The sequence below is a fragment of the Caretta caretta genome, chromosome 17, assembly GCF_965140235.1.
Source record: "Caretta caretta isolate rCarCar2 chromosome 17, rCarCar1.hap1, whole genome shotgun sequence".
Classification (NCBI taxonomy): Eukaryota; Metazoa; Chordata; order Testudines; family Cheloniidae; genus Caretta; species Caretta caretta.
In genome coordinates, this window is record NC_134222.1 from 7,049,585 (window position 1) to 7,071,580 (window position 21,996).

The following is a 21,996-nucleotide window of genomic DNA, read 5'->3' on the forward strand; positions in this document are numbered from 1 at the left end:
AGCTTTGTATTATACTTAGCTGTGTGTGTGCCCAGTACACTGGAGGCGGAGAACTCTGCTTATCAGTATCCTCTGGGGCAGTGTTCGTGTCCTGTGGCCCTTACCCCATCCCTGGCCACTTAAGGTTGGTGCTGGTCCAAGCTCTTTGGTTCCTTCTCACTACCCATTGCTAGAGTCGTGGCTTTGTCTCAGTTTCTGAGAAATGTTTCCTTGTATGTAATAGTTAGTAGCACCTTAGGTTAAGTTTCTTATTTAGTATAGTATTAATTAGAGGAGTTGGCTGTCCTGTGTGATGCCCTCACCAGGGTTCAAGCTTGTCCATTGTGTGGGGTGGCCAGCCCTAACAGTGATCCCCACATGACGTGCTCGCTGTATCTGCGCGAAGAACATGTTAGAAAGTGGTAGTTCATCTGCTGGTCGTTCCCAAAGAGAGCTCAGGTGACAAGGGACTTGCGGCTGAAGCAGCACCTGCTGGAGCAGGAGGCCATCATCTGATTGGCAGTCTGCTTTGGATCTGGCAAGTGATGCCACTCCGTGCTCAGGCTCTGGCATTTCCCCCAGGAGGAAGAGGGGTCGTTCTCCCTCTTCTGGTACAGTGAGGAAGAGGTCACACAAAATGAATCAGGACCATTCCAGGGATTGGGGAGGCTCCTACTCATCTTCCAAGAGGAGTGCTGATTGGCACCATGCTTTCTCTGGCACGTTGAATGGAGCAACTCCGTCTAACTGTTCCCCTGTACCACTCAAGTCTGATTCCAGCCATAGGGCATCCATTCAGTCTGGTGCCGAAGTCATCAGTACCAGCACTGGCTGTCTCAATGCTGGCAGCATACCAAGCTGCATTAGACCTGTGTTGCATCTCAGTACTAGACTCTGCACTGGTTCCAGAGTTCACTGGTGCCATAGCTTCTACTGCCTCACCCGCCGTTGTGCCCTTGGCATCTTATGGCTGCATCGCAGAGCTACAGGGATTGTCAGCACCACAGCTCGCACTGTTCGGGCCTGAAATGGTGGAGTTGAGGCGAATGCTAGCCCCCTCTACGTTGGTGCATCCTCTGGAACTGTTGTTGTCATGGCGGCAGATCCCTTATCAAGTTTGGTAGTCCCCTTAGCCTCAGTACCAGCGCCCTTCCCAGTACTGGGTGGGAGAGTCTCTCGTTTGGTACTGCCAGTGCCAAGCCCCCATTCCTCTTCAGCACCAGTGCCTTCCCTGTACTGGGCATCAGATGAGTCTGTTTGTTTGTCCCATTGGGGTTGGCGCCCCATTGTCACTAGAGAGCCTCTGGGATTCCTCAAGATCCGTGTTGGGGTCATCTTCCCCTTCGTCATCAGATGGGCACCAGAGATCTCCATCAGATCCCTTTGGCATTGAGTATAGGTATCTGTCCTATAGTCGGGACAAGGGCTCTTGGCCAGGTATCTACTGTCCCCCAATGCCTTATCCTTATGCCCAGAGGCCTACTTGGAATCCTTGTGATGCTCCCTGGTTCCTGAAGTCCCATTCCTTGACCTGTTCCAGAGCAAGATCACTGGTCCTGATGGTGGCTCCCACTCCCAAACCATCTCAGCTGCAAGTGACCACTAAGCCCATTCCCCCAGGAACCTCCAGGGCTTTTCCAACCGCATCCTGGGGTGCGAGAACAGTACCTGTTGCTGACTTAAGAAACCACCTCCTTATCCTTCCTGGACAGCTCTGCCATGCTGAAATCTTCCTCTCCCTTGATGCCTGAGTACTTTAAAATGTATCAGGACCTCCTGAGGCGTATGGCTGCTATCATCCCATTCATAGGAAGTCAGTGTTTTCAAATCCTGTGGCAGCGAGGTACATAACACGGCTGTTACTCTGAAACATGAAAGGAATCGCTTGTTTCCATGTGCTGGTTAAAGAGCCGATTCCTTTGTGGAACCTTAATACTGTCTTAGCAGCTCTTATGGGGCTTCTCTTTGAGCCTTCGCCAGCTTCTTCTTTCTCCTTTCTGTGTCAGAAAATGACCTTCCTTGTGGCACACACCTGCATCACATCTCAAAGAACAACAGTTACAGGTAGGTAACCCTTTTTTCTGCTGCAACTTTAATTGTGCATAGAGATTTCTGGTTAAATATGTAAAAAGTATAATAAACCAGTAGCATACCCCTTTTTTTATTCTTGATATTAAATGCAATTTATTGAATGTTCCCATATTACTAGTTCTCAATATTTCACCCCCTTCAGCTTAATTTTTGTCCTTTGGTTTCCAACTGTTTCCCTTGTGTGTTGGACTGCTGCCCTGCACAAGAAACTTAATAGAGGAGGTTTCCTTAGTCCATGACCTTTAAGCCGGGCCCCAAGTAGGATTGGCTCTATATCATTCCCCCAGATTCCTTGTTTTAGGCTCCCTTCATCTTCTTATCACTGAAGCTGAATAATTTTCACTTTTCTGATAACTATGTGAAATTCCTAAAAAAAGTCTAATACCCAAGTACTATAATTAAAAAGATGAACAGTAGAGAGAGAAAAGAGCAGACTAAGTCACATTAGTAGACTTCGTAGCATAAGTAGGCTGACTCTTTAAAAAGTTTGTCTAGATAACCTCACCTTCCATTTGGTTGTACTAAAGTTATTTTGGCTGTGCGTGTGCGTGTTTGCGTGCTCACCCTTGTCTATCAAAACCACAACTTCTAACAATTACTTTGCAGGCCTCTATCAAATCCCTGTGTCACAAGTTCTCTCTATAGGCTGTTGAATTCCTTTGATTGTGAAGGCTTATCATACTAGGGTGAGGTTGATGTCTGGTTTGGTTGGTTGCACTTCTGGAGGAAGTGCAATAGTCTCTCTTTTCCATTGAATATTTATTGTCCCCTTCACGTACGAGTTATACCTTTCAGATATCTTAGGTGTTCAGCTACACAATCTCACTTCCGGCTTACCAGTTGCACCTTGGCAGATATTGCCTCTCCATTCCCCAAAAGAAAACCCAACAGCAACCACCTCCTCAAAAGTGTTGACATTTTTCTGCTAGATTTCATTAATTGTGCTTTGGCATGGTAATTGTCTTGACTGAAAGTGTTAACCTTGAAACCAACTTGTTCTCTGCCTATTAAAAAAAGAAGAGTTAATACTTGTAAAATTACAAGTGAGTGAAAGTGTCCTGGGAGAAACTAGAGCCTTGATTTCAATTTTCTTTAGGAACTTTCAGGCTTTGTTGACTATACCATAGCAGCTTATGCTGTTAGCTGTAGCTACAGGTTCCACTGGTAAAGGTAGCAGAATTTTAAAGCATCATCAAATATTTATTTGTTGTGAAATTTAGAACCTTTACTGGGTGTTTCAGCAGGAAGCAGATAGTATCATGAAACTGAACCATTTGTCTTACAACTCATGGTTTCTAGATAGTTGGAAGTATTGTTAGTTCTTTGATTTCCTGTTTTTTATGGGCCATTTGCCCAGCAATATAACCTGATAAGAAATTGTATTTTCATTGTTAGGATTAAAAGAAACAACAACAAAAAATGTATAAAAAAGTACATTAGGTGATGCTTTCCTGAATATTCAGCCACATATAGGATTTGATCTATGAATCTTGTAGCTTAAAATTCTGTATATGGCTTTGACCATATACAATTGACTCAAACTGTAGAACGCACAGCTGTGTAGCAAAGAAGTTAAGCTGTAGTTAATTTAATCTAGTAAACCCACATCATTACTAAGAATAGGTTGTAGTTTCAGGATAAAATTGAAATATAAATTTTGCCAATTATTTACCTATTAAGTGCATCAAATGAGGATGAGAAAAAGAGCAAGTGTCAGGGCTGTAAATATCACATCAAATATTGGAATGTGGAAAATTGAGTAGAACATACTGATGACAACCAGAAAATGGTAAACTATTCTGCCTCTGCTGACTACTGCGCATTATTCCTTTTTCTGTGATACTGTTGATGATCTCCCTAGTGGTCCCAAAGGTCAAAAAGAAAGGTCATTGTGTGATTTACACAATACAAATTTAGCAACAACAAAAATATATAAATGGGTTGAGTAGTTTGGAGATGATTGTATCAGAGTGTGAATAATCTTTACGTTCTGATATGTACAGAGTGTAACTCAACTTCATTATTCTTTAGTAGAGTTTTATATTTTTTATTTTTATTTTAACCATGTGTTCTTACTACAGTTGCCCTCATAAAATGAGTGCTGTTGTGAGAGAGTTGTTTTTCCTGTGAGTGGAGACTGACTTTGGTGCTTTTTGCTTGGATATTTGCTTTTCGAGAGAACAAGTCACTGAAAGGATATTTAAAAAACAAAAGGTAAATACTGTTAGCCAAGTATAATGCAGAGTTGCTTATTTTCAGTTCTGTTTTAGTGTAATCAGTGAAACTTTGTAACAAAAGTTTACTAGTCTGTTTCCTGAATGCTAACACGGAGCTGTTATTTCATAGGATGTCCTCCGCTGGTACATAGTTTAAACAGGCTACAACTGTTCTCCCTTCTTATTTTCCATTAAACTTCTTGAATAATGTGGCACGGACATGAAAAATTGCTGTGATAAAAATAGTGGAAGTTATTAACATTGATTTAGAAACACACAGCAAATGTTTATTGTGAAGCATCAGTGACTCCATTTAGATTTGTTTAATGAGCCACGATATCAAGGAAACATAAAAAGAATTACAATTTTTCACTTGTAAATAACATTTATGTTTGAATGCAGATGAGTTTAATTGCATTTCTCAGCACAATTATAAATGAAATTTTGAAGTCACGGTAAGTTGCACACACTTGCCATTTTTAATCAAATTTTGTTCCGTTTCACCTAAATCATAAATATTCTACAATGGTGGTTATTTCAGTTGAAAGCTAGCAGAATAATTTTGTGATTTAATTTTATAGGGTTTAAAAGATGTTTTGGGATGAGAAGAGGAGAGAAACTTTTAGCCATGTATGTGTAAGAAATATTATTTGACTTACAGTGGTTTGAGGAATATAACCCTCTCCTCCTAGTAAACAAAGTTTAAATGTCTCTCAGTTGTGGAGTATAAGACTGGGTATTCCATACCTCTTGATTTTTAACATGATTTTCTTGAATACTGAATGTAAGAGTAATGAGCAAGGCTATAATCTTATCAAGGAGTTCTAGTGACACCGTAAATCAGGAGTGGAGCTTAACTGCAGTGTCAACAGGTCTCTTAATTGGCATTTTTTTATTTAACATTATTGCATCTCTCTTTAATAATGTATGGTTTTATATTTAAAATACTGTTTACATTCCATAGTCTACAAAGCAGTGTTAAGAATCAGGAAGTATATAATAACTTATTCTGCACTCCAAAACAGAATAAAATTCAGAGTTTGTAACGCCGGTCAAGAGCTCAGTGGGAAGAGAATGTAATACCCCCCAAATCATTGCAAATCATTAATCGTTGCAAATGGAGTTTCTAACATTGTATGGCATTCCAAGAACCAAACACAGTATTTCAGTAATAGCATTCTTAGCCACATGAAACTTCATTATGTGACACACCCAGGCTGTTCAGGACTTTGCTCTGAGAGCAAGGTTAGAACAGAGATCTTCCTTCTCCAAAAACACCTACCACTTGGTCTAAAGGCAAACTTTTGTTAGCTGTTCTCAGTATAGGGCCTTATCACTGAAGTTCTAACTCCTTACATACTGGTCAACTCACTATTAATATAACAGGTATCAGGGGGTTAGTCTGTATGCACAAAAACAACAAGGAGTCTGGTGGTACCTTAGAGAAGTTTGAGTAGCAGCTGTGTTAGTCTGTATTCACAAAAAGAAAAGGAGTACTTGTGGCACCTTAGAGATTAACCAATTTATTTGAGCACAAGCTTTCATGAGCTACAGCTCACTTCATTGGATGCATTCCTCAGAGAAACTTATGCTCAAATAAATGTTAGTCTTTAAGGTGCCACCGGACTACGTGTTGTTTTTATTAATATAACAGTATGCCATTTACTACTGCTTTTGCCGATCACTTCAGTGTTTCAGCCCTCTGTGTTTGTACAAGGATAATGAATGCCTACAATTCTTCCTCTAGTTACAGTTAAATAAATTGTTTTCTACTTTTCCTCCTCTACTTGTTCCTTTGTTATTTTTTTTGTAGCACCTACGAGTGCGCTAGGTGCTCTGGATTTACTGAGGCTTTGCAGAATGGCAATGGTTACTCTTCTTTGGAGGATGAGTTATCCCTGTAAATTCACTGAGATCTTTTTAAGTCATTTTGGGGGGTTTTTCAAGATGTCTCTATAAATGTAAGTTGTGGTTATTGTTTTTGGTATGGGTTTACAGGACATGATTGATTGAGACTTCAGTATGTTTAGAGTATTTATATATAAATATATTGACTCAGGAGCAAGAAAAAATTCTGAGATGATCCATTCAGCTAGTTCTAGAGTCCTTGGTTCAGTAATGCATTTACGCACATGCCTAAATTTAAACTCATAAATAATCCCATCTCTCTTCAGCAATGCACTTGAGCATGTGCTTAAGTTCAGGTGAAGTGCTGCCCTCCATTGGACCATTGTCACTATGCATAAGCAAAAATGTTTGGATGACTGAAATTCAAATGTAGAACGTACAGCGACTGTCCTGATTTAGAGAGTCGTTGTTACACATACTGCCGCATGTGATATCTGAACAAACAGGAGCAGGTGAGCCTGATGTTGAAAGTCATTAGTTTCCAGTGAATGATTACTGAGATCCTCTCTTGACCCTGCAAAATGTCTCAGCAATACTGTCTGCCCAAAAATGTGGTTAATTTAACTCATATACAAGAGAAGCCTTGGATGACCCACAGAGCTAACCCTATGACTGAAATACAAATGGATGGTAAAAGGGAGCATATGTTTGAAACGATGTTTGGTGAAGGGCACTGTTTCTGGAAAGAATGGGTTTAAAATCCTGTACACTTTTATGCAGAGATGTATTAGAATATGGGTCTGTAACAGGAAGGGAAAATGAAATGAGCAATCTGCTTCACCCTCAGTAAAAGGCTTTCTGGAACTAGACTTGTATACACTATTCTTTGATCATTATAATCACACTTCTGACAACAGTATCTCTGTATGATACTCAAAAGGATGCTGTGTATAAATTATGAAGTTTCCTAGAAATACATATTTAGCTCTGTGCAGTTGCACTGTAAATGTGAAAACAACCATACTCTGGTGTGAACCAGCATTGTGAACTTAGCTATATGCCTGAAATTCTTAGTCAGGACCTGTTTGTCATGAAATTAGAGCATTTATATTCCTCTTAATATTGATATGCACTTGCATCTGCAGCATAGGTGCTTAGATATTAAGATGACTGGCACAGCGTAAGAACCTGAATAAAACAGAAAAAATATCCCCTTTTTATTATCAAGCAAAACAAGGATATTATAGCAAGCTTTAGGCCAATATGAAAAACCCCTAACATGGTTTAATCTTCATCTCACCACCTTGTTATCCTCTTAGCTGCTGGGTCATTGTATGTCACTTTAAGCTGCTCTCTCTGCCGGAGGCCCTAGAATCTTCTGTTAATTTGAAAGTGACAAACAACTGCGTTTGTACAAAAATACTTTTGTTCAGTCATCTGCTGTTTGGGTAGCAGCCCAGCTATTTGGAGATGAAGAGCTGTTTGTGTGCATGAGAGCTGGATTTTACTTGAATATTATGGTGAACAGTAACACAAGACGAGCATTAGTAAACATGTTGGGAATATGGTATGCTTCTATTGTTGTGAACCAGAGAGAATTGTACCTTTAGGTGGGTAAAAATTAATTGATTTTTAGAGATGTTGAAATACTCATAACATTAGTGTCCTTGTACACAATATTTAAGCAGCAAATACAAAACTGTGTGAATATGGTCTTAGGCTTTTTCTGTGCATTAATGTGCATAACATTTCAAACTATTTCACTGTCTGTAGTAGATTGACAACTCTTCCGGTACCATATTTCTGCAGAAAATATTCTGTTAATCTTTCTTCTTCTTCTATATGTATTGTAAATAAATGATTGTATTACTACTGTAAGTGCAAGAAATTGTATATTTTGAAAATTAGATAAAGGGTGGCAAGGACCTTGACTTACTAAGCTCATATCAGCTGTGAGTAGTTTATACTCTATGAAGGCTGTAATTGGATATGCACTTGACATTTTTAACATTGCTCTGATTGTAGTTGTTGAACTGCTGTTAAAAAGTAACTTGCATTTTAAAGTATTTTACAGTTCTAAAAGGTGTTCATCTTTAAAATTCGCCAAAAAACCCAAAAACATTAAGACAAAAGAATTTAGAGCTATAAACTATCAATGTACTATAACTTTGTGCAAAAACAATGACTATATGTGTTCCCCACCTAAGAATTTAGATACTTCAGTAGTTTAGGAAAGTATCTAATGTAATGAACTGAGAACACACACTTTGGCTCATCCCCTTTTATGAGACTCTGATACCAAAAGCTCTTTGGGGCAGGTACTACCATTTATTATATATTTGTACAGCATCTAGTAGAATGGGGTCTCAACCCAGATATAAGTGTCTCATACTTTACAAAATATATACATGGTATTTGACCTGGGCTACCAACCTATTGTATTAAACCTCAATGTGTAATAGATGTATATCTTGGCGTATAAGGCTAGCATCTCCAAAAATGTATGGAGTATATACTTATACAAAAAGCTTAAAAATATACAGCGTGTTGTATAGTTGCTGTGCCCAGAAATTTTGCATCTATGTTTTCATTCAAGGCTGTTGCTATATTGTGTTTTCCTTGTATATAGAAAATAAATTCCTGTCTGTTTCATCATTAACAACACTGTCGATTTGGTAGCCCAACTCTTCTAAGGCCTGGTTCAACACCCATTAAAGTCAGTGGAAAGATTCCTATTGACTTGAATAATAGTGGAGCAGGCCTTATTATAGTATTTTGTCTTTGGAGAACCAAGATGTAAAATTCTTTATCCATCTGACAGTTATTTAGGAGACACTGATATTTCAGACATTCTACATGTTGTGCAAAATCTTTTACTGTGTTCATTATTTTCAGTTACAAAAAGCAATACAATGACGACGTACTGTAAGTTGCACAAAATAAACAGGGGATATGAAACCGTGCTAAGGATTAAAACCACAAAAAGTACATACCGCAGAATTAATGACAGATCGGGTGACCAGACAGCAATTGTGAAAAATTGGGACGGGGGTGGAGGGTAATAGGTGCCTATATAAGAAAAAGCCCCAAATATCGGGACTGTCCCTATAAAATCGGGACATCAGGTCACCCTGATGACAGAGGACTACAAATACTGGGGCCTGCATCTTCAGAGGTTACTGGTGATTTTGGTGCCCGATTTTTGGGTGCTTAATTTGAGACTCCTTGAAGAGAGGCCGTGTTTTCAGAGGATAAATGCTTAATAATTGTAAAAAGTGGTTTTTAAATTGGGCACCCAATTAAAAAAAAAAATAGGTCAAGGGAGCCATTTTAGTTAAAATAATAATAAGAATAAGAATAAAAAATAACATGAGATTACAACATAAAGTAAAAAATAAGGAATATATCCTGTGCATTGCAGTTGGATTTATAAGGTTATATACACAGAAGTTTATTGAAGAATTTTGGATGGTCTTTAATCACTGACCCTCTCAGACTACATGTCCACATATACTGTAATCAATAATCCTTCAATTTTATATAAGTGAAATTGATGGAGAATTCTACAAAGCATGGTTATCTTGTAAATGAAGAATGTTATACTTTGTCTTATTTTTACTTTCTAAAATATATAATCTGTGTAAGTCTAATCAATGCAATGGACCTGTCTGGCTAGTGTTACCAGTGTAGCAGATTTCATATTCATTTTATTAATCCTTTTAAAGATGGCAATTTGAAAACAGTCTTTTCAATAACCTTGCTATTCAAAGGTCTGCTTGACAAAAAAGGCAGATAAAACCTTAGTTGGTAATCATTATTTTCCAAGGTTAAATTGGCACAAGCAATTAAGATAACTTTGAAGAAACCAAGTATGCTAGACACGTTTTTTTAAATGAAACACAAGCCATTTTAAGTTTCCTTTATTTTTGTATCGTCAGTCAATTTACCCAATAGACCTTAATTAAACATAAATGTTGCAGATGCCTCAGTAAGCATGTTTATGCTGCCAACTACCTACTTTGGTAGATGTTCAGGCATTGTGTTAACTCCCTGATCCTTTCTTATGTAATTGTCAAGTGTTACCAGCCACCCATTAGATCATGCATAAAAACTGGCCTGCTTGTTATCCTTATATATTTCCTTATTTCTAAATAAGGGTAGGTTAAAAGAAAAGGAAATAATCTATATGCTGTTTTTAGTTCCTTAAGTAAATAGTGTTTGCATGACTTCTAGCAATCCAAGAAAACTAGGGACAACATAACATGCAGAAAAATGTTCATAGAAAGCACGAACTTGTCTTTCACATTATCTAAATAATAATCAGATAAATTGATGTTACTCTTCAATTTTCTACACTTGCTCAAAACTTTCTCACACAGGGGAGCCCATTTCTTCTGACCGTGTTCTTCTCTCAAACATTTACTTTTTATTTTGAAGCTACAAGAAATGTAGAGAAATTTAATACTCCACTCCTTACAGGAAACTTTCCAAGACCTCTCTCAATACACCAGCACATTTAAACCTGTAGGAAAAATACACCTTCCCTCAGCTTGTCTTCTCTCCTTCTGACAGATTCTCCCGTGTCTGTTTGATCTCTAATAATCTTAGACCTGTATCTTGGTGAGTTAGCTGCCTGACAATCCAATAATGTCTCTTTAGAATGTCCCAGATCTGAATTCTTTGTTCCATCCCAGTTGAGTATTCTAGGTAAACTCAGGAGACTACTTGCACCTAGAATAGTCTTAAAACATGTAGTTTACCCTATTTTTTCACCTCTTGATTCATAACTAGAATTACCTTCTTTTGTATGTTGTGTATGTACGCAGGTGACATGGAGGATAAAGACAAGGAAGCGTGCCTAGAATTTTCCCTGGCAGATTACAGGGAAAATAACTTGTACTTACAGGCACACCTAAATCTTGCATCCTGGAAGAGAGAAACCCACAATACTATGAAACACCTCTGAGCTGGAAAGACATTTACACTGTTGCCATACAGCAGGCATGCAGAACATCCTGTTTTTCTTCTAGGCACTAGGTGCGGCCATTTTGCATGCTCGTACGCAACATGCAAAATGCTTTCACAATGTTTGGGTGTGAGGTTCTTGCTCTTTATAGAGAGCTTAATTTTTGTTCAACACAAAGTTTTGATCCTTTCCCTTTTAAAACATGGATAAACCTACATTAAATGAAGGTATTTGCTTTTAAACTAATCTTCAGAGTGACTGCTTTAAGCAAATAAATCATGGGTCTCTTGTGTCAAAACACTGTCATATTTTTGCAATTTTGTGGTTTAACACCCACAAGGATTTTTGTTTGTTTGAGACAAATCCTCTTACTTCAGGTTGTCCACTTTTTTTTTTTTTTTTTTACTTCTCTGGATACATATCATGGATTGCGGTGGAATATAGATATGCATTTCCCATTTTCTATATTGGAAGCTGACTCTCTTATGATTGTCTGGGGAGGTACTTGGGAAGGGGTCACAGACTCATAATGGACACAAGTGTTAGGGAAAGGAAATTGGAGGTAGCACAATGGCATATGTTGCTTGTGGAGAATAAGGTGTCAGTAGGAATTCGTCTGCCTTGCATGCGTGAACAGCTGAATTCTAAAAATGGAAGAGTTGCCCGTTGGACTTTCCTGTTCCACGCATCTGTTTTTTCTTTACTCTGCCAGATGCTGAGTATCCTCAACTCCCATATCTTGAAGGATAGTGCACTTTACTACCAGAGTGATGGGAAAACAATCTCAGATCATAACACATTTGCCCTTATTACATACTGAGTGTATTTTGGTTTAAAAACTAACCATTGTTTTGTTAGGTCTTAAAGTTAACTTTCTTCGAGTCTCTTGCTCATTTCCATTCCAGGTTAGGTGTGTGCACACCGCATGCACAGTTGCCAGAGATTTTTCTTTCAGTGGTATCTGTTGGGCCGGCTTTAGTGCCCTCTGGAGTTGCGTGCCAGTATAAAGGGTGTCGCCAGCCCTGTGCCTTCTCAATACCTTCTTACTGCCTGTGGCAGTTGTTGGACCAACCCCTCTTGCTGTAGCAACTCCTGAAAAGGGTCACTGCAAACTTCGGCCTGGAAGCTGAGGAGTTTAAGGAGTCAGCACAAAGCCTAATACATATCCTGGCTGCAGCTGCTCCTTCCATAGTGGCCTTGCCCGTTAACAAGGCTGTGAGGGTCCAGTCAGATCACCATGGCAGACTCCTCCTTCTCTGCCCCCACCTCAAAAAGGATAGCAAAGAAAACCTATTTTCCAGCAAGTGGGTACCTTGAGTACCTTTACTCGCAGCCCCTACTCCAGGGTCCCTGATGGTGTCAGCAGTGAATGAGTGGGACAGACAGATTGTTGAGTGCTACCCAGCAAAAAAAAGAGGCCAAGAGACTGGACCCATTTGGATGTAAGGTTTATTCGACGGGTAGTCTCCAGTTCCGTATCTCCAAACAGCAGGCCCTGCTGGGGAGGTATGATTTGCACCTCTGGGACACACTCTTTGAATTTAAGGACTTCCTGCTGCAGGAGTCAAGGCAGGAGTTCACGGCCATCCTAGAGGAGGGCAAGGCTGTGGCCAGGACTTGCGGCTCTGGATCCAGCCAGCTTAGCAGCCAGGGCAATGACGTTGGTAGTCTCCAGGAGGCACTGTTCGTGCTGTTCATAGATAATATAGTAGTTGCATATTTTTGAACAAATTTTTCTTTAAGTTTCAGAATTGTGAGCTTAATACCTATTTTTCTACCTTTAAATTTTACCTTTTTAACCTAGGCTTCAGCATGGTGAAAAAGCAAAGAAGCTGTAAAGATTAAAAAGCATGGTCCTGATTCTAGAGTGGGGCCAGAACCTGGGAAATTTTCACACCTGCAAGGAATGTCCTGAGACACAAAAGTATGCAGCAGGTCACAAAGTGGCCTGGAGGCAGCTGAGGGAAGTTGCTGTAAACTAGAGTAGTCCAGGATCAAGGCCCATTTAAAAAAAAAAAAATCCTTACATTCGTTGTTGCTACACTCTTGAATATGAAAACTGTGACAGAATTTTTAAAATCCTTTACAGGATTTATGTTGCTGTTTTGCTTTTTTACATGTCACTCTCCTTGGACAGTGAATAACTAGACTGGTTGTCATTGGGTGCATCAATGCCGTATTTATTGTGGGTAATGACAATGCTAATATAATAGCTGTTTTCATCGCCGTTGTAATGAGTTCCTGCACTGCTAATTCTAACTGCTCTGATTGAATATTGTGGTTCTACTGGACATGCAGTGGAGACAGTAAAAACAAAATAGTTTAATTGTGCACATTTTTTCTCGTTAATTTCTTTAAATATTTTGTTGAGGGATACCCAGAGAAGTCCAAACTCTGAGCTTCAAATGTAATCTTTTTTTAATAATTTCTACAAATGTGCAGTGTTAAAGGTAGCTTTGAGTAGCTTGCTCTACATTACACAATATGTCTGCTGGGCTGTTAAAATGTGTTCACACTAATTTTAATGTGATTGTTACTCTAGTGAACTGAACTGGGTAGAGTAAATTTAATACAACTACATTTTTCTTGTGTCATTCACCTCTTTTCAGTGTAATGAAAAGCACCAATGAGTGGTGTTCGAGAAATACAAACTAGCAACTTTAACCTTGAGCTGTGATGCATAACTATTTTTCAAGTTTGCAAGTTTATTCTACTATTTATTTTTCCAAAATCTGTATGCTGCTTATGGTTAGATGTAAACCAAAAAGCAGCTGGTGATTGCATTCATAGGGCAGTGTAAGTTGCCTGTCACAATCCAGTATTGGCATGGGGAAGTGTTCCCTTCTATTAACTTGTTTTGCCATTAAGACCGACGAGATTCTTATGTCTGGAATACATATTGGCCTATATTGATCCACTAAAACCAGGAGTTGAGGCAAAGGTGAAATGTTAAAACTGCCTCTTTTTTTGTTCTGTTTTTAGTCCTTGTGACGTTGTTTTGTTTCTATCGTCTAAGCAGGCCAAATAGCTGAAGTTAAATCCTATTAGAAAGCTGGCATGGTTTTAAGGGCTTAGAACCATCTGGGAATGAGATCACACATGGTGTTTCTTAATATAGACAGCTTTGTTATTAAATAGATATTTGAGAAACACTTAATTCACACCAACCGAAAGCACTGTTGACACGCATACTTACAACACATGGGTAAAATGCTTTGGGGAAAATATTTCTTGAACAGGTTATTTCTTCAAGTACAGAAGTTCATCTAAGACTTCAGTTTTCTAGAGGCTGTTGTTTGCATGTGGAGTTTTGCTCGTGCTTTCTTGTGGAAACCTTTTACTCTTCCCATTGGCTATTTTAAAATTTAATTGGTTAGTAGGGACTTCGCATATTTATCTTATTCATCTGACAATTACCTTAAAATTTAAAAAAAGAGTAGAAACGATCTAGTTGTGCATGTCACTGGCCTGTGTTAATGCACATTCTTGTGGCTGTTTCCTCCTTCACCTCTTCCCCATTCCTTGTTAAATTCATGACTGCATCCTGTCTTCAAATTAGTATAATCCTTGCCCTGAAGAGCCCAAATCTGAATTTGGGCAGTGGGGCCCCGCTACTCATTGTTTCTCCCGGTGCTTTTCTAATAGAAACAATAAATAAGAAAAAGAAATAAACGCAAATGATTTTATTGTTGGAAATAAACATTACATGTAGAAAGATAGTAATGTCGAAATGTAAGTTTAAGTCATAGTTGTATTAACTGTTAGTTTTAATTTCACAGTACTCTGTATAGGAATTTGTTCTAACTTTAGCTTACAGTTTTCAGACATGAATGCCTCAATTAAGTAGCCAAGTCCTGTACTTGGATTTTCATTATATTTTGTGTATAAATGATCATTTTACATCCTGATTTCAGTATTCAAATGTGTGATGTCCTATTAAGGACCAGCATGGAGAAAATATGCTCTCTGTGCAATTAGACATCAGTGTTAGGGGGAAAAAATTTATCAGATAGAACAAGAGACTTCAGCAGACTCAGCAGCTGGCAAAAGTTCACTTCTGTGGTACCTTTGAACGTGTGATATCAAGACAGATCACAATGTAATTGATTTTACACTCTGGAGTAACTGGTGATGTGCAGTGATTCTGTAAGTGAGGAAACTAAATTTAGCTTGTTTCTCCATTATTACTATGGTCTTGTATGTGCAGGAAGCAGGCATAAAATGATTCGTTGTTTCTCTTTTTAAAGAAATTATCTGTTTTCATTGTGCTGTCTTTTAACTCCCTGTAAGAGTGGCAAAAGTTTATCTGTCCCAAATATTCCTAGATTCGCAGACAAGCTACATGGGATTTTTTAACAACTTTCCTATGTATTCATAAGTGAATGTTATAATTCTAGTGTTTCTTTAAGTATCTAAACAGTCTTGAGTATGCATTTTCTTTGTATTGATATAAATTAAATGTTCGCTTTAAAGACCTTGTTCTGCTTGTCAGAGATTGACTTTTTTTTTTTTTTTTTGGCTCTACAGTGGAAGAATCAGACATCATTGATCTTGAAAAACGATATTGGCTTTTGAAGGCTCAGTCAAGAACTGGACGTTTTGATTTAGAGACATTTGGCCCTTTAGTTTCCCCTCCCATTCATCCATCTCTGAGTGAAGGTATGGGACACTGATAAAAATACTCATTCTATGAAGTTGTATTGGTGTGGGGCTTACGGTACTCTACTCTAATTTCATCTCAAAAGTGCTTATTTGTAGAACTCCAAAAAGCCAAGCTCTCCCACAGATGCAGTATTGCTTTCTTAGTGTTCAGAAGAACACATTTTTCATTCATTTTTTGAAGCTTCTATTGAGAGAAGATTTATTTCTCTCCGCTCTAAATACTCAAAAAAAGAATAGAAAGCAGTTGTGAATGCTTGCTTGTTGACAAATGTAGAATGACAAGAGAAAGTAGATCCTCTGAGAGGCATACATCTGAACTATCAGGAAAGCTGGCAAATGTTCTGATCTGTTTTGTGTAAGTTACCTTATGATTTCTTGAAACTTCCTTATTGTCATTATTGAAATTCTCTAATGTGCGAAATTATTCCACTGCGTCTTTAGCCAAGAATATGGAAATGATTTTTTAAAAACCCCAAGTAGTTTAATCTGTAAAGTGGATATTCAGTGTGCTCAGTTAAAATGTTGTCCTACAGTCAATTAAAGAGACCTTTCTTTATAACAGCGCAAGATAAAGAGGGTGAAAGCGACTAGCTCAGAAGCTTGGTAATGGGATACAGAGCCATTCATAACTAGGTTGGCCCTTCCAAGTCCTAGCCAGGTTGGTAGTGACTGAAGGTTGTAACCATCTAATAGCTGTTGAGTGCTCCATGTGAATAAGTCAGGTCTCATTCCACTTCTTTATGAGCTGGTGTCCATATCACAAAAACTACCACAATTGTCAGTATTTGACAACATTGTTAGCAATGTCATTAGGGGCTAAATACAGGGGCGGCGCATCCACAGGTGGATTATATTGTCGTAAGTCCCCAACAAAGCAAAAACAATTTAAACCATGTTAGACTGTGCCCCCTAAATGGACCCTGGCAACTAAACTATCTCTTCTCTCCTAGAAGTGGTGTGTATCCCAGGTAGGGCATGTTAGTTGGGACTGATGTGGAGAAGCCTGAACTATTATTGTACCTACTGTATCTCTTTTGTGAATGGTACACTTCAGTCATTGAGGGTAAAGATTTTATTGAGAGAAGATTTTTCAAATGTGTCTAAGGATTTAGGTTCCCAAGTCCCATTGATAATCCTAAATTATGCAGAGCCAGATTTGTAAAGATACTTAGGTGCATGAAGATGCAGAGAGGTGCATAGTGGGCTTTTCCAAAGCACCTAGGTGCGCCTAATTCAAATGAAAATCCGTGGGAGTTAGGCACCATGGCATTTTTGAAAATCCCTCTAGGAGCCTATCTGTATCTTGAAGTGCCTAAACTACTTTAAAAATCTTGCCCTTCAGCATGTTTGAAAAATTTACCCTGACAGCCTTGGCAACTAAAGTTATTCCCCAAATGCACGAAAGGCTTGTGTAAATTATTAAACATTAGGAAGAGAGCGTGGTCTAAGAATGAGACTGTTGGCCAGGAATTCCTGAGGTTTTTGTATTCCTGGCTCTGTCTAACCATGGGTAAGTCACTTAACATGCTTTTTTGGTTTTCCCATGTGTAAAATGGGCATAATAATTCTTAATTATCTGCCTCACAGGTGTTTAGGATTAATTACTGTAACTAATGTTTGTACCTTGATTTGAAGATGTAAAGCATTATGTAAGTGCTAAACATTGTTCGTGAGTTTGTCTGATCACATTCAGTGTGTGGTGATGCTTCTGTGGTTTGTAGGTTTGTTTAATGCCTTTGATGAAAATCGTGACAATCACATAGACTTTAAGGAAATCTCCTGTGGGCTGTCGGCATGTTGCAGGGGACCCTTGGCAGAAAGGCAAAAATGTGAGTGTGCAAAATATTGCCCATTAAGCTTCTAATTTTAAAAAATCTGTTCAGTTTTTGTCAGTCAAATTTATTTAATGTACATATTTTTAAATCTGTACTTGAGAAGGATATAGAGGGGGGAAAAAACCTAGCAATTGTATCTTGAATTAAGTTTAAATATGAAGGCTTTATTTTATTAAACATGGTTAACATTTATTAATTCAGTGTATTCTTGTGAGTTATTATTCTATGACTTCATTCCAGCTATAAACCTTTTCAGAAATTTTGTTTTAAAGTTGGTATTCAGTAAATTATTTTTGTAGTTTAATTTTGCTAACTATTCATACATACAAACTGTATTAGCACATACATGGTGCTAAAGTCTGCAGCCCATTATATAGTGGAAAATGTAAACATTTGGACTTCCTTTTAGATTTTCGTAAATTGTGCTCTTGCTAGTTTATTTTCTGTTGTAATCATAGAACTGGAAGGGACTTCAAGAGGTTATCTAGTCCAGTCCCCTGCACTCAAGGCAGGACTAAGTATTATCTAGACCATTCCTGACAGGTGTTTGTCCAACCTGCTCTTAAAAATCCCCAATGATGGAGATTCCACAATCTCCCTAGGCAATTTATTCCAGTGCTTAACCACTCTTAACCACACCATTGGCATGAACCAGTTTGCTCTTATTGTCAGTCTCATTCAACTGGCTCCTTATGAGTTTCCTGTATTTTGTGATGTACCTAAGTAGGTGAAAAAATGACAACATCTATGTAGCTTAAAAATTGCCATCAAGCTGGAAAACTACAGATTCTGAATATGTGTGCATTCCATGCCCTGTTATATCAGATATCAAGCAATTGGGAAAACTGAATTTCAGTTCAGCAAAGAGAGCTCCTCTTTCCCACTACCACAACTAAGAAACCCCAGATCATACTGTGAAATTTTCAGAACTGTCAATGAAGTCACATCCTTGTGACTTTGCAGGGTTTTGTCCTGCAATGAAGTTGACCAAGTGCAGTAGCCCTAATTAGAACATAGTTGTCAGTTATCTTTAAGATGCGAAAATAATCCTTTCTCTCCCCTCCCCGCCCCCCTGCACCTTCAGTTTGCTTTAAGGTTTTTGACGTTGACCGGGATGGAGTTTTGTCTCGCACTGAACTTAAAGAAATGGTAGTTGCACTTTTAGAGGTCTGGAAAGACAACCGTACTGATGAGATACTTGTAAGTCATGTTTTAAGTTACCTGCTATTGTTTTCTGTAGTGGCCTTTGAAAAATAGGCATCAATTTTAGGTTTCAAAGTATGAGTGTTATTTGGAGACAGATGTCACTAAAACATCCTCTTGAAATGTCTGAATTGAGGAAAGGGATGTATGCAATTGACCTTGTGTAAGTTACCCCCTGCTGATTCTAACAAAAGTAAAATTACTCTCTCTAATTTCTGCTTATGGTACAAAGATATTTAGATATAAAATGTGGCTGACATGAAGACCCCAAATTTTAAACTACCCAGATACTTAATAAAAATCACTGAAAGTTAAATTTCAGAGTAACAGCCGTGTTAGTCTGTATTCGCAAAAAGAAAAGGAGTACTTGTGGCACCTTAGAGACTAACCAATTTATTTGAGCATAAGCTTTCGTGAGCTACAGCTCACTTCATCAGATGCATACCGTGCTACAGTTTCCACGGTATGCATCTGATGAAGTGAGCTGTAGCTCACGAAAGCTTATGCTCAAATAAATTGGTTAGTCTCTAAGGTGCCACAAGTACTCCTTTTTTTTTTTGAAAGTTAAATGTTCACTCTTTTCCTCCTCTTGACATGGATAGCCCTGGAATAATGTGTAGGCACTAAACGTTGTATTTTTTACTCATTTGTCAAGGAATTGGGCATGAACTTGTCTGAAATCGTAGAAGACATTTTGGATGCACATGATACCACAAAGGTGGGAACTTGCTGAACTTTCTTTTACGTTTTTAATAGATAACTTGAAGAGAATCAGTCAATTATCTTATTTTCCAACTGTATTTTCACATACGTGGGAAGGATTCTGGTTGAATCCTAAAGGGCTGGAGTTGATTAGCTGTGATAAAAATGAAAATACTTGGCAAGTAGGTAATACTCAAATATTTCAATTTATTTAAAAGTAATCCAAGGTAAAGTAAACTTACCATGTTTGGCTTCAGTGCAGAGATCTGTCAGTAGTAGGTTCTCTACCAAGCAAATGTCCATTTTTCATTGCAACTTTTCAGGTACATCTATTAGAAAAAGACTGTGCTTACATTCTGATTCATATGTCAGTTTGTAAAATTTAATTTTAACAGAATTATCACCCTCTTAATTAATTATTAATTATTTTTCTATACTGGTAAAACAAAGTTTGCCTAAAGCATTGAAATGATTACTCTTCTTATAAGAGTAATGACTAACAAAATGACTGTCCTCCAAAGAAGGAAAACTGTTAGTAATTGGTTCATGCTTCAAGAAGGAAGGTGGTTGTGCTAAAATCAGATGTGTGTATATACGACATGGCTCATTTTCTGCATCCACCTTTCTGCTTCAGAGCAAATTTTCCAAAGTGCTGCTCCAACAAATTTTAACGGAAGTCAGTGGGAGATCTCGGTGTGAAACTTAACACTTGTGAAAATCAGGTCCAAATTTATATAATCAGCTGAAATTCATCATCCTATGCCATTACTAGAATTTATGTGTGAGTAGTACTGCTTTAATAAATCTAAATATTGTGTGTGTGTGTGAGAGAGAGAGAAATGGGCTTATACACCTTGTGATGTTTTGTTGTTAAAAACCAACAGGTCCTAGATAAAAAACAAATGGATAATAATCTTCCTGTGTGTTCACTGTGTCAGCATGTATCTCATACTCTGCAGCAGATAGGAAGATGAATAGTTCTATCCCTCAGGTGATCAGTAGTGCAATATAATGCTGTGTCTATATATCACCTTGAAATGCATAAGATTTTGCCTTCAGTTGTTGAGATATATTACATTCAGATCAAATTTCTTCTACAATATTTTCATATGTAATGAAGTACATATACTGTAGTACTGTCTCAATCGCATCCAAGGCAGGAATCCGTGGAACATACTCTAGAAGCAGTTGTCGTGACTTTTCTTGATTATATAAAAGCTCTTCAGTCTTTTAATAATCAAAATAATGCCTAGCTCGTATATAATACTTTTAGGCATTTTTATATTCATACTAGATAAATAACTTATTTGAGAAATGCACTTTTTAATCTTTTTTGGTTCAGGATGATCCCACCTCCCCTAATATACAATGACTTTGGTTCCACAATTTAATTCATTGCCTTATTACCTTAAGTGGGGAAGTTCATGGGATGTGTTACTTCTGAAAAGTTATCAAGGATACCTAGAAATGCTTATAACCTTGAACAATTGTATACCATACCGACCTGTGTTCCAATGAAGTTGCTGGCCCATCCTCTGGAAGAAAGATTCTTCCATTATCATAACAGTAGGAAAGGTAGCCTCTGAGATGTTCTTTCCTTCATCCCGTCAGGTTTTTGTAGTTTGCTCCACAATGAGGGTAGTCTGTAGCGAAGCATGTTGGTGACCCATTCCCAAAGCGTTAAGTAAAAGGGAAAAGACCCTACCTTCTCCACAAAGATTATATGTAAAATAATGGACCCTCCCAATAGATTATGAAAGTAGTGCTGGAAAAAGCAGCTGATGCAATAATTAGGTGAGTTATTGAACTCCTATGCACATTATCTCATTTTGCCTTTGAACTGTGAACAAAGTAGGTGTAACCAGAGATTTAGTAACTACCAGTACTGACTAAGTGTTTATGCAGTTGCATGCCAGTATGAAAATATCAAATTGAGCCTTTTATCAGGCAATTAAAAAAATTAGGAAGTGTAACAGAACTGGGCAATGTCAAACTATACTTCATCATTTCTTGTTTATATTTATAATCTGGATTCTTGTTGATCTCTTGACTTGGGTGTATTTTATATTCACCTATGGCCAGCAATGCTTTGTGCTGTTGCCAAATAGTTAAAATATAGTTTGTGTAGCTGACATTTGCAAAGCTGTATTACATCTTGACCTTTGCTTGAAGTATTTTGACATAAAAAGGAAGCTTTACTAATGTTACTGACAGTAAAGACATGGGAGGGGGGGAGAAACAACAAAGCAGAACTGTGTAGCATTACAAAATGGCAGTGTAGTTTTAAATGTAGCACCTAGATTCTGTGATGGGGTAGTCTGCCATCAAGGACAGTAACTCTTACTAGTCAGCCCACCATACAACCTGACATGACCCTTTGAGGGTTTGAAAGGTCCAGTAGGAAGATATCGAGAGACTTAAGGGGGACAGGCATAGGGTGGAAGCAGCCCCAGGAATGAATAGTGCTTGGAGAGGGAATCTTGTTATTGTACCT

At 38.1% G+C, this 21,996-nt stretch overlaps 1 protein-coding gene across 3 annotated transcripts in view; it reads left to right on the plus strand.

Annotated features, from left to right (window-relative positions):
* USP32 (ubiquitin specific peptidase 32) overlaps positions 1 to 21,996 on the plus strand; it is a 153,210-nt gene that overhangs the window by 80,767 nt on the left and 50,447 nt on the right. For all 3 annotated transcript variants that reach the window (XM_048824508.2, XM_048824509.2, XM_048824511.2), the window contains exons 6-9: positions 15,628 to 15,759; positions 17,484 to 17,591; positions 18,682 to 18,797; positions 19,456 to 19,518. In XM_048824508.2, coding sequence (XP_048680465.1) covers positions 15,628 to 15,759; positions 17,484 to 17,591; positions 18,682 to 18,797; positions 19,456 to 19,518 — 419 coding nt within the window. The remainder of the gene's footprint in view (positions 1 to 15,627; positions 15,760 to 17,483; positions 17,592 to 18,681; positions 18,798 to 19,455; positions 19,519 to 21,996) is intronic.